At 40.9% G+C, this 15,576-nt stretch overlaps 1 protein-coding gene across 17 annotated transcripts in view; it reads left to right on the forward strand.

Annotated features, from left to right (window-relative positions):
- The window catches only part of Erc2 (ELKS/RAB6-interacting/CAST family member 2), a 905,605-nt gene that overhangs the window by 559,037 nt on the left and 330,992 nt on the right, over positions 1 to 15,576 (forward strand). For all 17 annotated transcript variants that reach the window (XR_013042143.1, XR_013042144.1, XM_076544121.1 and 14 more), the window contains one exon: positions 5,778 to 5,938. Coding sequence is in view for 15 of the 17 variants with exons in the window: in XM_076544121.1 (XP_076400236.1) it covers positions 5,778 to 5,938 (161 nt within the window). In the remaining 2 variants the exon portion in view is untranslated. The remainder of the gene's footprint in view (positions 1 to 5,777; positions 5,939 to 15,576) is intronic.

The following is a 15,576-nucleotide window of genomic DNA, read 5'->3' on the forward strand; positions in this document are numbered from 1 at the left end:
CTTAGCTGGGGACAATCTTGTGGGTTCCTGGGGTTTTTCCTAGCTGCAGATTTCTCCCCATCCCCTTAATATCTCTGTCAAGATATCTCTTTCATTGCTCTCCCTCCACGTCTCTCACCCAACTCGGTCATCTGGAAGCCTCCTGTTCCCACCTCCCATTCCCTCCCCTCTATTCCTCCCTTCCAGTTTACCCAGGAGATCTTAACCCTTTCCCCTTCCTGGGGCGATCCATGTGTGTCCCTCTTAGTGTTCTCTTCTTTACCTAGCTTCTCTGGGGTTGTGGATTGTAGCCTGGTTATCATTTGCATTGCGTCTAATACTCACTTATGAGTGAGTACATACCATGCTTGTCTTTTGGGGTCTGAGTTACCTCACTCAGGATGGTTTTTTTTTCCTAGTTCTATCCATTTGCCTACAAATTTCATGATGACATTTTTTTTTATCCACTGTGTAATACTCCATTGGGTATATGTACCACATTTTCTTTATCCTTTCTTCAGTTGAAGGGCATCTAGGTTGTTTCTAGGTTCTAGCTATTATGAATAATGCTGCTATGAACATAATTGAGCAAATGTCCTTGTGGTGTGGTTGAGCATCTTTTGTGTATATGCCCAGGAGTGGTATTGCTGGGTCTTGAGGTAGGTTGATTCCCAATTTTCTGAGATACCATGATACTGATTTCCAGAGTGACTGTACAAGATTGCATTTCCACCAGCAGTGGAGGAGTGTTCCCCTTTCTCCACATCCTCTCCAACATAAGCTATGATCAGTGTTTTTGATCTTAGTCATTCTGACAAATATAAGATGGTATCTCAGAGTTGTTTTGATTTGCATTTCCCTGATGGCTAAGGATGTTGAACATTTCCTTAAATGTCTTTCAGCCATTTGAGCTTCTTCTGTTGAAAATTCTCTGTTTAGCTCTGTAGCCCAGTTTTTAATTGAATTATTTGATATTTTGCTGTCTAGTTTCTTGAGTTCTTTATATATTTTGGAGATCAGCCCTCTGTCATATGTGGCGTTGGTGAAGATCATTTCCCATTCTGTAGGCTGCCTTTTTGTCTTATTGACTGCATCCTTTGCCCTACAGAAGCTTTTCAGTTTCAGGAGGTCCCATTTAATAGTTGTTGCTCTCAGTGTCTGTGCTACTGGTATATTTAGGAAGTGGTCTCCTGTGCCAATGCATTCAAGGCTACTTCCCACTTTCTCTCCTATAAGGTTCAGTGTAACTAGATTTATGTTGAGGTCTTTGATCCATTTGGACTTGAGTTTTGTGCATGGTGATAGATATGGATCTATTTGCAGTCTTCTACATGTAGATATACAGTTATGCCAGGCCATTTATTGAAGATGCTTTCTTTTTTCTATTGTATAATTTTGGCTTCTTTGTCAAAAATCAGGTGTTCATAGGTGTGTGGATTAATGTCAGGGTCTTCAATTTGATTCCATTGATCAACATGTCTATTTTTTATGCTAATAGCAAGCTGTTTTTGTTATTATAGCTCTATAGTAGAGCTTAAAGTCAGGGATGGTGATGCCTCTGGAAGTTCCTTTATTGTACAGGATTATTTTAGCCATCCTGGGTTTTTTGTTTTTCCATATGAAGTTGAATATTGTTCTTTCAAGGTCTGTGAAGAATTGCATTGGGATTTTGATGGGGATTGCATTGAATCTGTAGATTGCTTTTGGTAAGATTGCCATTTTTACTATGTTGACCCTACCTATCCAAGAACATGAGAGATTTTTCCATTTTCTGATATCTTCTTCAATTTCTTTCTTCAAAGATTTAAAGTTCTTGTCATACAGGTCTTTCACTTGTTTGGTTAGAGTTACCTCAAGATATTTTATGTTATTTTCAGCTATTGTAAAGGGTGATATTTCTCTGAGTTCTTTCTCAGCCCATCTATCATTTGTATATAGGAGAGCTACTGATTTTTTTAGTTAATCTTGTATCTTGCCACATTACTGAAGGTGTTTATCAGCTGTAGGAGTTCCCTGGTAGAATTTTTGCGGTCACTTATGTATACTATAATATCATCTGCATATAGTGAAAGTTTGACTTCTTCCTTTCTAATTTGTATCCCTTTTATCTTCTTTTGTTGTCTTATTGCCCTAGCTAAAACTTTGAGTTCTATATTGAATAGGTATGGAGAGAGTGGACAGCTTTGTCTTGTTTCTGATTTTAGTGGAATCACTCTGAGTTTCTTGCCATTTAGTTTGATGTTGGATGTCTCCCACTATTAGTGTGTGGGGTTTGATGTGTGATTTGAACTTTAGTAATGTTTCTTTTACAAATATAGGTGTCCTTGCATTTGGGGCATAAATGTTCAAATTTGAGACTTCATCTTGATGGACTTTTTTCCTGTAATGAATATGAAATGTACTTTTGCATCTCTTTTGTTTGATTTTAGTTCGAAGTCTTTTGTTAGGTATTAGGATAGCTACACCAGCTTGCTTCTTAGGTCCATTTGATTGGAAAGTTTTTTCCCAACCCTTTACTCTGAGGTAATGTCTGTCTTTGAGGCTGAGGTGTATTTCTTGTATGCAGTAGAAGGATGGATCCTGTTTTCATATCCATTCTGTTAGCCTGTGGCTTTTTATAGGCAAATTGAGTCCATTGATATTAATGGATATTAATGACCAGTGATTGTTAATTCCTGTCATTTTTTGGTGGTAGTGTGTGTGTGTGTTTCCCTTCTTTGGGATTTGCTGGTATGAGGTTATCTATTGCCTGTGTTTTGGTGGTTGCAGCTAACTTCCTTGGGTTGGAGTTTTCCTTCTAATACTTTCTGTAAGGCTGTATTTGTGGATATGTAATGTTTAAATCTGGTTTTGGCATGGGATATCTTATTCTCTCCATCTACAGTGATTGAAAGCTTCACTGGGTGTAGTAGTCTGGTCTTGCATTCGTGGTCTCTTAGTATCTATAGAATGTCTGTTCAGGACCTCTGGCTTTCAGAGTTTCCATTGAGAAGTTGGGTGTAATTCTGATAGGTCTGCCTTTATATGTTACTTGACCTTTCTCCTTTGCTGCTCTTAATATTTTTTCTTTATTCTGTATGTTTAATGTTTTGAATATTATGTCACAAGGGAACTTTTGTTATGGTCCAATATATTTGATGTTCTGTAAGCTTCTTGTTCCTTCATAGGCATGTCTTTCTTTATGTTGGGAAAGTTTTCTTCTATAATTTTATTGAATATATTTTTCTGTGCCCTTGAGCTGGAATTCTTCTCCTTCTTCAATTCTATTATTCTTAGGTTTTGTCTTTTCATGTTGTCCCAGATTTCCTGGATGTTTTGTGTTAAAAAAAATTGCTGGATTTAACATTTTCTTTGACTGATGAATCTATTTCCTCTATCTTATCCTCAGTGCCTGAAATTCTCTCTTCCATTTCTTGCATTCTGTTGGATATGCTTGCCTCTGTAGTTTGTTTACTCAGATTTTCCTTTTTTCTGAATTCTCTCAGTTTGTATTTTCTTTATTCCCTCTATTTTAACTTTCAAGTCTTGAACTATTTCCTACACTTCTTTGACTGTTTTTTCTTGGGTTTCTTGATTTTCTTTAGGAGATTTATTTATTTACTCCAATTTTTTATTTGTCTTTTCCTCCATTTCTTTAAGAGAATTTTTCATTTTCTCTTTTAGGGCCTCTATCATCCTCATAAAGTTGTTTTTAAGGTCATTTTCTTCTGGATCATCTGCTTTGGGTCTTGCTGTTGTAGGATCACTAGGTTCTGGTGGTGCTGTACAGTTCTTTATGTTGTTTAATATGTTCTTACACTGCTGTCTACCCATTTCTTCTTTTAGTCCGAACAGGTGGGGCTCCAAGTCATTCTTCTTCCAATTGGTTGCAGGTGGGGTCACTGGCTCCTGTGGTTGCTCTTCTTCCCAATTGGTCCAGGAGGGGGAGTATGGCTCCAGTGGTCGCTGGTGCCGCAAGAGATGTTTGGCAAGGGGATGAGAGTGGGAGGAGGCTGCTGCTGGATCCCTGGGGCTCCAATGGCTTGGGGTGGGCATGGAATGTGCCCCTGGGGCATAGGGGCTATAGAATGGGGCTGACCAGTCCAGAGATTGGGGCCTTACCCGTTCCCAATCAGTGTAGGGTGGACATATGGCTCGACTTTTATCAAGAGAAAAGAAAATAAGTATTCTGATTGTAGAGCTTTCAAAATGTTTCCATCTATAGCATCACACACTCATGCCCCATTTCTTCTATATTTCCTGGGTGTATGATTCTTGTAGTAATGTTGACAGGAATTTTCCTGTGGTGAGGTCACTCTGGGTCATCTTGCCAACTCCATGAATCCTCTGACTGAATGTCTCTGAGTCCTCAGCCGAAAGGGTCCAGCCAAAAGGGCTTCCAGCTGAAAAGGCTTCAGCCACAAAGCAGGAATAGACTACTTTTGGTATGTTGCTTTTCAGAGGGCTTATAGTCATATTTAATGATCTTTATAAGAAAGTAAAAAGCGTAATTGCTTTTTAAATTTCATGCATTTGTATAGTAATACTAGTCTACAGTTAAACATACGTGATTCTGTGAGTTTTGTAGATTATCTTTTATATTCTGTGCTTTTAAAACTTTTTAGTTTTTGCTGTGATTTACAAGCTCATTAAGTTTCCTCTTTTTATCAGGGTGAGATGGAGGGTGTTCTGAACCTTAAAAGCATGTGATTTACCTTGGACACGAACTTCAATGCTTATTCTGAATGAAGTCCATGTAAAACTGTAGAAATTGTGTAGCAAGTCTTTATAAATTGGGACCTACCATGTCAATGACACATTGTGAAGGATTTTCTGTTGACTTTGCTGATGGATGATCCCATGCTGCCAAGTTCAGCTGGCAGGAGTGTCTTAGAAATCCACACATCAGCTCTGGAATCTAGAAACTTCCTGGACCAGGATTTTTGAATCAGTAGGGTGGATGCAGCCTGCATCTATACAGGCAATGCCATTTTACCAGATTGCTCCATGGAAGTCTCTGAAACATGACCATAAACACCTATCCTCTTTGTTGTGTGTTGGCTTTAAAAGCCCCCAGTGGTTTGGGGGAGGGTAAGGACTTGTCTCGGAGCCCCTTGGTCCAATTTTTTGGGGACCTGGCTGAAAGTCCTAGATATTTGATAGTCTGACTTATTTCTATGGTGTATTAGCACCCTATAAAAGTTACATGTCATTTATTTCAAGTTTAGAACCCTCTCAAGCTTCAGGGGCAAACCAAAGTTGAACCTTTTGTGGCTGGAATTCTGTTTACATTTGGCCAAACCCTGCTTCCTGATCTTAAGTCAGGGAAGCGAGGTGAGAAAGACTCCTGAAGCTCTGTGGACATCAAATACCTCTAACCAAACAAAGTTTTGATGGGTTAAAACCTGAATGAATCTGAAACACTTGATTAACTTTCTGTCAAAGCACTCTGGGGCCTCCACACAAAAGTATATAGTGCCAGCCAAAGTGTATTTGAGTCTTCCTTTCCTCTGGCTGGGAGGAAGTACCAGAGATTATTAACCATGGGTTGAAATTGGGTCAAGCAACCCTCTTCTAATAGATAAGTTAAATAGTTTCTGTAAAGATCATTGGCCAATCCAATTGAATAGACCTTGGTGAGTTCGTGAGATTGCATGAGTTTGAAAGCTTTATTTTCCATCAGTGACAGAGAACAAATGAGCTTCATTTGTGTGTCGTTATAGATGACCCATTGTTTCTTGTCAGAACACAGGGTAGTGAGACATCCCTTGGGTACGACTGAAGGAGAAATCACATGTGCACCTCCCTGTGTCTTTCAGATAGAGGAGCTGATGAATGCCCTGGAGAAGACCAGACAGGAGCTGGATGCCACCAAAGCCCGCCTTGCCTCGACCCAGCAATCTCTGGCTGAAAAAGAAGCACACCTGGCCAACCTCCGGCTAGAGAGGAGGAAACAGCTAGAAGAGATCTTGGAGATGAAGTGAGTACCCATCTTTGCTCCTCTGGTCTTTGTCATTTCCCTTCGATGGTAGGAAAAATGTGGAGGGGCTGGAAGTGTGGAAGGAACTTAGAGAAGAGTTGTGATTTTTTTTTTTGAGGCATTACTTATTTTTTAAATTACAGGTTCGATGCCTCATTGTGCACAGTTTTTTAACATGTTACTTTAAAAATGTATGCCCAGCATTGAAGTAGGTCTGCCTGTGTCTTGTGGGCGACCCTGGCATTCACAGATCTGTTTGTTACAAAGGTCTGTGGCTGCAGGGAGACTGAGGCCTTCTTCAGCACAATGGTAATCTGCGTGCTGCTTGCACTCAGTGGGAACTTTCCTGAAGCACTATGACGTTGCTAGTGTGATCCTCACTCCTGTTCAGTGCCTGGCTAGTCCTGGCTTTCGGTGTCAAGGCAACAGGACTCAGACCTGGTAGATTGATAAAATACAGGTTGGACTCTCTTCCAACCTGCACACCATGGAGGGAACAGGTAAGCACCAGGAGACTGCATTGCTTTCCTTGCTTCTCTTAACAAAGTGGGGCCTGGTACTGGGAAGCAGTCCTTTCGGTGGGCCCATGACATACCTACCTACACCTACTCAGCTCCCATTTTGCTTTCCTGATGAAAGATCACCATGGACGGCAATAGGAAGGAGTGTTATTGAATGATTTGAATAATAATTGCAATGTATTTATTCCCAAAGAACTAGTCAAGAAATAGCATTTCTATAAATGGTTAAATGAAACAATCACTAAGATATAATTTAAATCCTACTTCCTCCCATAATAAGGGGAAGCATGCATAATTGTGGCATCTTAAGCCAGTAACACAGACTTTGAAATTGGTGGCTAGGTATGGAAGAGTGACCTCATGGTGACCCAGCCAGTCTTACACATGGTTAACATTAAACCAAGAAAGCTTAGATCATGGAAAATATGGAATGAAATATTTTGAAGGGTTTAATAATGAGAATAAAACTTTTATGTCTCTTCAACTACCTCAGTTTCTCCAAGACCAAAGAACAAGTAAGTTTTTTTTCACATATAAACTCATATAAACTAGCATTTTGTCTAATAAAAGATGATATAATAAAAACAGATATTATTATACACCATTTAGAAGCCAGGGAACTGAGACTCTGAGAGATTCAAATAATTTGCTTACAGCCACCTGGCGAGGATTAGAGCAAAGCCTTCCATTTCAAGCTCCCTTTCTACTCCCTCCTTCTCCCATGGAGCTTTGTGTGCATTTTACCAGGTCTGTCTGCTCCAGTCCCTGCAGAAATCCTGCTGCCATTAGCAGGGCTGGGCATGTGGCAGGTGCTGACTGACTGTTGGGGCAATGAGTAGATGGGATGGTGAAGCCACACAACCTCCCAAATGTGTTGAATCCACTGGCCAGGAGCACAGCCTGCTTGTGTCTCCTTGTGTGCTGTTACATGCTCAGGCAGCCCCACTGTTCCGTTCTTCTCAGCTCCCATATTACCTCTCCGTCTCCAGTAATCCAAGATGCCGTCATGAGAGCCTCCCGAGTCTTCTTTATAGAAAGAACATGCACCTTCATAATTTCAAGAACAGGAGTAATAATGGACTATACTAGTTTAGGAATCATCCAATCTTGGGTACCATCCTCGTACTTCCACCTGGTAACTGGCAGGGAACTGCCCTTAACCTTGCTGACCCCCCTAGCTTCCCTCTCTGACCATGTGAGCAGAGGGCACAGCACACAGAAAATGATATGTGTCTATAAAGGCTCTGTCAACCAGGGAACATAATGTCATGTGTTTAAGGTGCTTTGTGAGAGTACCATTTATCTAAAGTGGGATTTATTTTTCTAAAGCATATAAGCCATTTCCATGTGTATGTTTTCCCACTTAATTTCATGATTTCAGATAGCACCTAGCTAAGGCCTCTTTGCTGAATTGCCACATTATTTCTGAAAGTGTTTAATCTGCTGCCACTGCAAAATAAATACAGAATTCTTCTGTTAATTCCCTTGGTCAAAGAAACAAAGTCCTGCTTCATTAAGCCCATATGAACCTAATTCATTATTTAGCTCACCCAGAAGACCAACTTATAGATGCCTTACTTGGGACTAAGGAGACCTAGGTATGGGATAAGCATACCGACTGAGGCTCCCACCTCGATTCATCAGCCTGTACAGCTGTTCAAGCCAACCAACTGGTTCTATCTATCATGATTTTTGAGCTGAACTAATTGATACATTGCTACGTGACATTGACTGAGCCCTGTTAAAGTTGCCGAGAACAATCAGATGTGTGTTATTATTGTTGATGCTTATTAATCATGCCATACTAAGACTTGGGTTTTCATTCAGCTGGAACTCATCTTTAGCCGGATCTACTAAACTTCTAAACTCTGGTAGGAAGAGTTGCCATGCAGTGCTAGAGGGAATAAGGATGGGGCCCCGAGTCAAGAAAAAGGCCTTATTTTCTCACACTATGACATGAAAGGAGATCACTTTTTGGTTGCCTCAGTCTTCTCTCCATTAACATGGAGGTAGTAATGCCTGCCCTGCCTGCTTTACGGAAATGTGCTAAGGTCAGGGTAAAAATAAAGTACTGGACTAAGATTAACATAAAATAGCATCTGTGAAAGTGCTTTGAAATCTAACATGGGCTTTAAAACTGAGAAGTGTACCTGTTAAACTCATTGCGAAATCAAACAGTATGAAGTTTTAGAATTGGAAGGCAGCTGGATCCACTCTCCCAACTTATATAACTAGTCTCCTGTGCACATAATTGCCGATGAAGAATTCACCAGGCCCTGGGAAACACCATTCTTGTGAGAGACCATGGTCTCCTAAGGTAGTGGTTCACGTTCCATGGACATGCAGGAGCTCGTGTGTTCTCACATTGAATTGGAATGTCTTTCCATACACTCTTTGTCTGGTTGTTGTTATGTTTTTCTTACACAAAATTGATCCGAGAATCATCCATAGAAGAGATAGCCTTTTATGTATTTACTAGGTAATATTGTTCATTTTGGAGAGAGGGGAAAAAAAACCCAGGAAACACAGAGAAGTCACTGAGGGAATTTTGGTGTATACCTCTACAAATGTGCCTTATTTGTGTCAAGAAAATTAGATTGTTCCTGCATGTCTTATAAATCCCATTTCTTTTGCTTTCTGGATGTGACTATTTTCTGTATCACAAGCATAAAATCATGCTATTTTGAATTACTTAATGTATTGACATATAGGTTTGCTGTATTATTTTGGTTTCAGTGTTTTGCTAATATAAAGCAAACTTGGATAAGAATCCTGCTGTTTGCTTTTATTTTGTTTCTGGTAATGGAGATTGACATGAAGCCGTAAACCATAGGAACAGACAGAACAAGTAGGCTTCTTGTCATCTTGACCATTTAGGCATCTGTAGCCGAATTTCTAAATGGTCTTATTAAATAAAAAACACAGAGCCAAATATAGGGGTGAAAGTCTTAGAGATCAGGGAAATAGTGAGAGCCACCAACCTTACCTCTCCAGCTCTGCAGCTATCAAAAACTGTGTTACTTCCTGTCTAACCTGTGCCTTTATTGCCTTGCTGTTCTGCCCTCTCATTGGCTCTTAGCCCAGCTACCTCACTTCCTTGTCAGTGCCTGTCTGTACAGACCTCCAGGTCTCTATGGTTGGTACTGGGATTAAAGGTGTGTGTCATCATGCTTGGCTGTTCCCTAGTGTGTTCTTGAACACACAGAGACCATACCTGCCACATGATCAGATTAAGGGCCTGTGCTATCACTGCCTGACTTCTATGTTTACTTAAAAATGCCTGGCATTTTTCCCCTTGATCTCCAGGTGTGTTTTATTTGCTAACATACAAATAAAATATCACCACATTTCAGCACAAGTGAAATATCACCACAGGCATCAGTAGCGTATTTCAGGTTGGCATTGCTACAGATCGAGAATCTCACAGATTTATCAAGCTCTAGTTGCACTGGTTTGTTGTGTGTTCCACAATGTTCTGATGTGTATACATTTGTACAACTGCCACCACAGTCAAGATACATGCTTGTTTCACTACCCTAAGAGTCTCTGGTCCTATCTTTGGGTAGGAGGGAGGGAGGGAGGGAGGAAGAGAGGGACGGACGGATGGACGGACAGACAGACATGTGTATGGATCCCCTGGGGCTGAAGTTACAGGCAATTGTGAGCCATCTGACTTGAGTGTTGGGAAATGAACTCTGGAAGAGTAGGAAGCCCTTTTAATGGCTGAGCCACCTCTCCAGTCCCGTTATTTCATTTTTAAGTGGAGGTGTGTGTGTGTGTGTGTGTGTGTGTGTGTGTGTGTGTGTGTGTGCGCGCGCGCACGCTATATCATCTTGAGACCCATGTCACACTGACCTATGCTTTCTCTTGCCATTCTTCTTTAGTGGGTAGAGAGTGTTCTTTTCATGTAGATCTAGATTAGAATTAGAGGAGAAAATGTCTGGTTCTTCTGGCTGAAGGGTACTTCCCATGCTGTAACTCTGCATTAGGATTTCCTTTTAAGAGTGGGTGTTGGGAACCAATAAGCATCTGTGGAATCAAAGGGTGAATTAGTGGAAGGTAGGTGCTAACCTAGTGGAAACAAAATCTCCCATACCTTGTCAAGCTTGCATTCTTAGTGAACTGAGGGAAGGAAATGAGTGAATAAAGCAGTTTATTGTGTAACCTTTAAAGAGGTTTGACACATCAATTATAAAGCCATTTCCAAATGTAAGGAGCTTCTTGGTTACTTGGGATACAGAGAGACAGGAAACACTGTTGTGTACCTTCCCGTTTCCTGTAACAGTGCAGGAAGTAGAGATAAGTTCATTAGAAGGGGAGCCCTGAATTTATCATGTCACGTTTGTCCCCCAACACTCTTTTAGCTTAATTTTTATTGGTTTGTATCCTAACTGCTGGCCATCATTCTGATGTTGGAAAAAAAACTGATAGTTCATAACCTTGTATTTCCAATCAAAGGACGCAGTATTTACCTTTCCCCTTGTATAAGAATATTGCTCTACTTAAAAAAAAAAAAACTAAAAGCTTTTGCTAAGACATCTTATGATGTTTCACTTTTTGTTATATTTACTCCTGTTTAATGAAAGACTTTTATTAAAAGAATATTAAAACCTTTCTAAGTTTGGCTTTAAAAACTGCTCAATAACCTTACATTCCAGTAACCAAGCTCGGTTTCCTAACTTGTGGCAGGTGAATTTGATATGTGTAGCTAAAAGAAATGAGGGTTGTGAGACACTGATCTGCTTATGCATTTTCTCAGACAGGTTAACCTGTCATGGTAATTTCACAGGCAGACAGGCAGCTGCTATTTTTCATTTAGTATAAAATGCTAAGTCACAAAAGTGCTTTAATAACTACTTAACAGTCCCATAATTGGAAGTATGTCTCTTAGATTTTTTTGCTGATGATTTCCTATACCTGTGTAAAAGTTGTATGTAACCCTCAGCATTTTTAGATCATCTGATTTTTGTGGAGTCCATCTTCATTTCCTGAGTATTGTTAGATTTTAGACGTCTCCTCCAGATAGTTTTGCCAGCCTTTGTATACACTGAGTTGTTTTAGTACATTCCCATGGGGTAAGGCAGCCGCTTAAGCTACGACATCATCTTGTTGGCTCCTTTGATCTGGGATCTTTTCTGAGAGAGCCACTCATTAGGTAAGTGCCCTTCAAAGCAGAGGCAACGTACCGAATATGATAAAATCAATTTATTCTTTACTTTATGCCATCATGAGAAAAGACAAATCACATTTCTTCAGAGAGGAATTCTAAGTGCCTGGCAATTTGCACAGGATAAATGGAGTCTGGGAGAAGAGTTCTGAAGGCAGCCATTACTTTAAATTGATAAACTTGGTTGTAAGGGGGCTCTATTACTTCCCAGAGGCATTTCAGGGATTGAATGGGACCCTCATTTATGAAAAGTAATTTTAAACTTGTAAGTATGCATTATTTTGTCATTACTTCATTCATGACACTTAGAATGCAGTAATCCTATCTTCAAATTATGATTTAATTTTATTCAATAAATAATTTCCTTTTAAACTGCAATGTTGTTTCCTCTTTAAGCAATAAGTTGTTGATTTAAAAAAAAAGAGCCCAGTTTAAAATATATTAAGTATTATGGTCACAAGTTCTGGAATGTCCTAGAATGTCTGCCCAGTTTTGAAAGGCATTTGCATTAGATGGGATGTTCAGAAAGCTTGTTGTAGCTACACAGTTCCATGTGGAGATGAAAGATCGCAAACACAGAAGGCGGGAATGGATACCATGGAGAATGACTTGTTCAGAATGGATTTTGGTTTATGCTACAAGCAATGATATAAGTACAGTTAGTTGCCATTCATGATTTCTGTTTCCCACTCTTAATTCTGAAATTAGTAGCTTAATGCCCATAGCAGAAGACAAAACACTTGCTGCATATAAAACTTATAGTGGGGAAATAAAATTTAACTGTAAAGAAAATAACCTTACAAGAGTGGAATGTTCTAGTTAGCTTCCAACACAAGGAACAGAAAACTCGTTCAAGTAGCAACGTCTGTCTTGAAGCTTTGCCGCTCTCAGGATTTGGCCACCACCTTACCATGCTGAACTTCTGGCCTCATTTCCAAGGGTCCAAGCCATGTCCCAGCCAGCGGAAAGGAGGAAAGGAAAGGAACCACCCTGGCCTCTAAGTTACCCATATCTGCCACTGACATCTGAGTCAGTTAACAGCTCATTCAAAAAATAGCTGCTGAGCATCTGCTTTGTGTAAGTGCTGTTCTGAGTGCTGGGCACTCGCCTAAGTGTTATTTTAAGGTATAGAAAAGACTCTGGACAAAGGTTCTATTCATAGACCTAATGTTCTACATGATCTGATGTGGGGAAGAGTAGCTCACTAGCCAGTTTTAAGTCATATGGTCCCACGTGTCACCTGCAAAGGCAAGACGATGCAGCCTTTATGTAGGTAGATCTCTGAGCAGCTACACTGTGGAAGGCCAATCAACAAGTAAAGGAAGTAGTACTGGGAACACTTGGAATTCTTTACAGAACAGAAAAAAAATAGACAATCTGGTAAGCCACCGTACCGCGTAATAAACATCCTTGGAAATTCACTGCAGATAGACTATTCGTAACCCATACTGTCTCTGTCTGTCTACCTGCCTGTTTCTCTTTCTCTCTCTCTCTCTCTCTCTCTCTCTCTCTCTCTCTCTCTCTCTCTCTCTCTCTCTCTCTCTCTCTCTCTCTGTGTGTGTGTGTGTATGTGTTTGTGTGTCTGTCTGTCTGTTGAGGGCCACAATGTGATTTGAAAGACTCCTTCCAGTACAATCCATATATTCATAAAATGACCTGAAACAATGGATCACTCAGGAATTGCTAGAATCTTTTTCCCCCCCGTGATGAGCTCAAAATGCAGTTTGGTTCAGCACTGCCACTCATGTAGGGCAAGGGTAGACTTCCTCTGTATTTTATGCATTGCCTTTTTTTTTTCTATAACACTCTTTAGATATGAAATAAACGAACAGAGCAGAAATGATAACCAATAATCAATGTAGGGAAAAACATTGAAATGGATTGAGTTGTATGCCATATAGAAGGGCCTTTTCTCATTCCCACAGTGAGATATGTGCTATTCGATTAAAATGCCTTCAGAGAATCAAACAAATCCAGGCAAAAATAATCTTCTGTTCTTCAGGCAGGGAGGTTAACCTCAGCAAGGGATGTTTATGCGATGTCACCTCATGGCTAGCCACTGCCAGGTGGACAGTGTGATGGGTCCTGTTCTACTGTTACAGACATGGAGGCTTTGGGATCTGAACTCAAACACAAGCATTCAGTGTTGTGGCGCATGATATTAACTACGGCACACACAGTTTTCTAACCTCCACATGGAGGGACCAGCTTTCATTAAATGGGGAACAGTGGGCAGATAGACACTTCTTCCTGCTAGTGTCTGGAGAACAGGGCAACAGTAACGGGAAGTGAGGGGACAGGAAGGCAAGCTGAAGGAAACCTTTAAAGTCAGCTCCATATCTTCAAATAAGGGGCACGCTCTCTTTTGGCTGGAAACATGAAGTGTATATATATATTTAATAGTGAAAAGTGTCAATCAAAAGGGCATTGGCCTGGTGGTTTTTAATGGAAATACAAACATTTTCTGAGTTAGAGAAGTGTAGGCTTTCAGCTTAAATAATCATAATCAGCAGTTAAATAATCAAAAAGCTTGGGAATTGTAGAACTTAAGTAATTGCAAGCACCATACTTCATGTTATCTCTATCCTTACAACAGTCTGTGGGGCTTTGGAAAGGTCACCCTTTTAAAAGGAGGAAAAAACTTATGGGGGTCTCCCAGCCTCTCCAAAAAAGGCAAAGCAAAGGGGGACATGAGGCATTTTCCTCTGATTAAAAGCAGCATTACATTGTCAGAAATCTGAGGAGTTTGGTGTAAAGCTTATAGGAGACACTGCCAACTATAACCCCACAGGTAAAAACAGGACAAGGATATCACACAGAAACCAAGGGACCAGAACCTCAGCTGCCATGGACTTGGATAGCAGGACCAGCCCTAGCACACTAGACCTGACTTCCCACTGATGGGGCATAGCTGCCATGGACTTGGATAGCAAGACTAGCTCAAGCACACCCCCTCTCCCTACCTGTGAGCTGGGCTTTTGACTCAGATGACCTCATTGATATTGATATTGACCTCTACGATTCTCTGACACCATTGCTTTCCATCTGGGATGATTTTGCCTCGCTGGAATATTTGACAAGGTCTGGAGACAGTTTTGGCTGTCACATGGCGGGAAGCTTCTACTATTTTTGTTTGTTTGTTTGTTTGTTTGTTTTTCGAGACAGGGTTTCTCTGTGTAGCTTTGCACCTTTCCTGGAACTCGCTTTGGAGACCAGGCTGGCCTCGAACTCACAGAGATCCGCCTGCTTCTGCCTCCCGAGTGCTGGGATTAAAGGTGTGCACCACCACCGCCCGGCTGGGAAGCTTCTACTATTATCTTGTAGGTAGAGACCAGAAATTTTTTTCTACAAGGCTTGGGATAGTCTGCCAACCCAAGGCACGCATGATAGTGAGCTTGAGAGACCCATGAGCAGCTACTCTTTATGGTGTTTCATAAAGTAGGGAAAGGGAAAGAGCTTGACAGAGTCTGATCTCTGATTCAGCTTGACAATCAAGGGGACTCACAGGGCATTTGCTCTACTCAGGATCATGATCAGGCCCAGAAGGTGTGATGATGTGGCGGCTTGGGGAGATGAACTTGACCTCCTGATTTTGATTTGCCATCTTGGCATTGTAGAGCAGCTTACCATGTTACCTAGCCAAGCCTTTGGAGACTGAGCTGGTTGAAAGCCTGGATGGGATCTCTAAGACCTGTTCCTTTAATGCCTGCTGTTCGATAGATTGCACAGTCTTGTTGAGCTCCAGGATTACATTGTTCTCTAATCTGTTCCTGTCTCTGGGCTTCCATTTCTCCACCTGTGGGTTGAGGTTTGGAACTGGACAATTCTCAAGACCTAGGCCAGCTTGATGACTGCTGCAGCCCCCACCCCATCCACGTCTGTCCCTCTTTCATTTAGTACCTCTGAGATATCCTTCTGGTCTTTGCCCAGGGAAACCTTTTATCCATGTT

This window comes from Peromyscus maniculatus, chromosome 9 (genome assembly GCF_049852395.1).
Source record: "Peromyscus maniculatus bairdii isolate BWxNUB_F1_BW_parent chromosome 9, HU_Pman_BW_mat_3.1, whole genome shotgun sequence".
NCBI classification, from domain to species: Eukaryota; Metazoa; Chordata; class Mammalia; order Rodentia; family Cricetidae; genus Peromyscus; species Peromyscus maniculatus.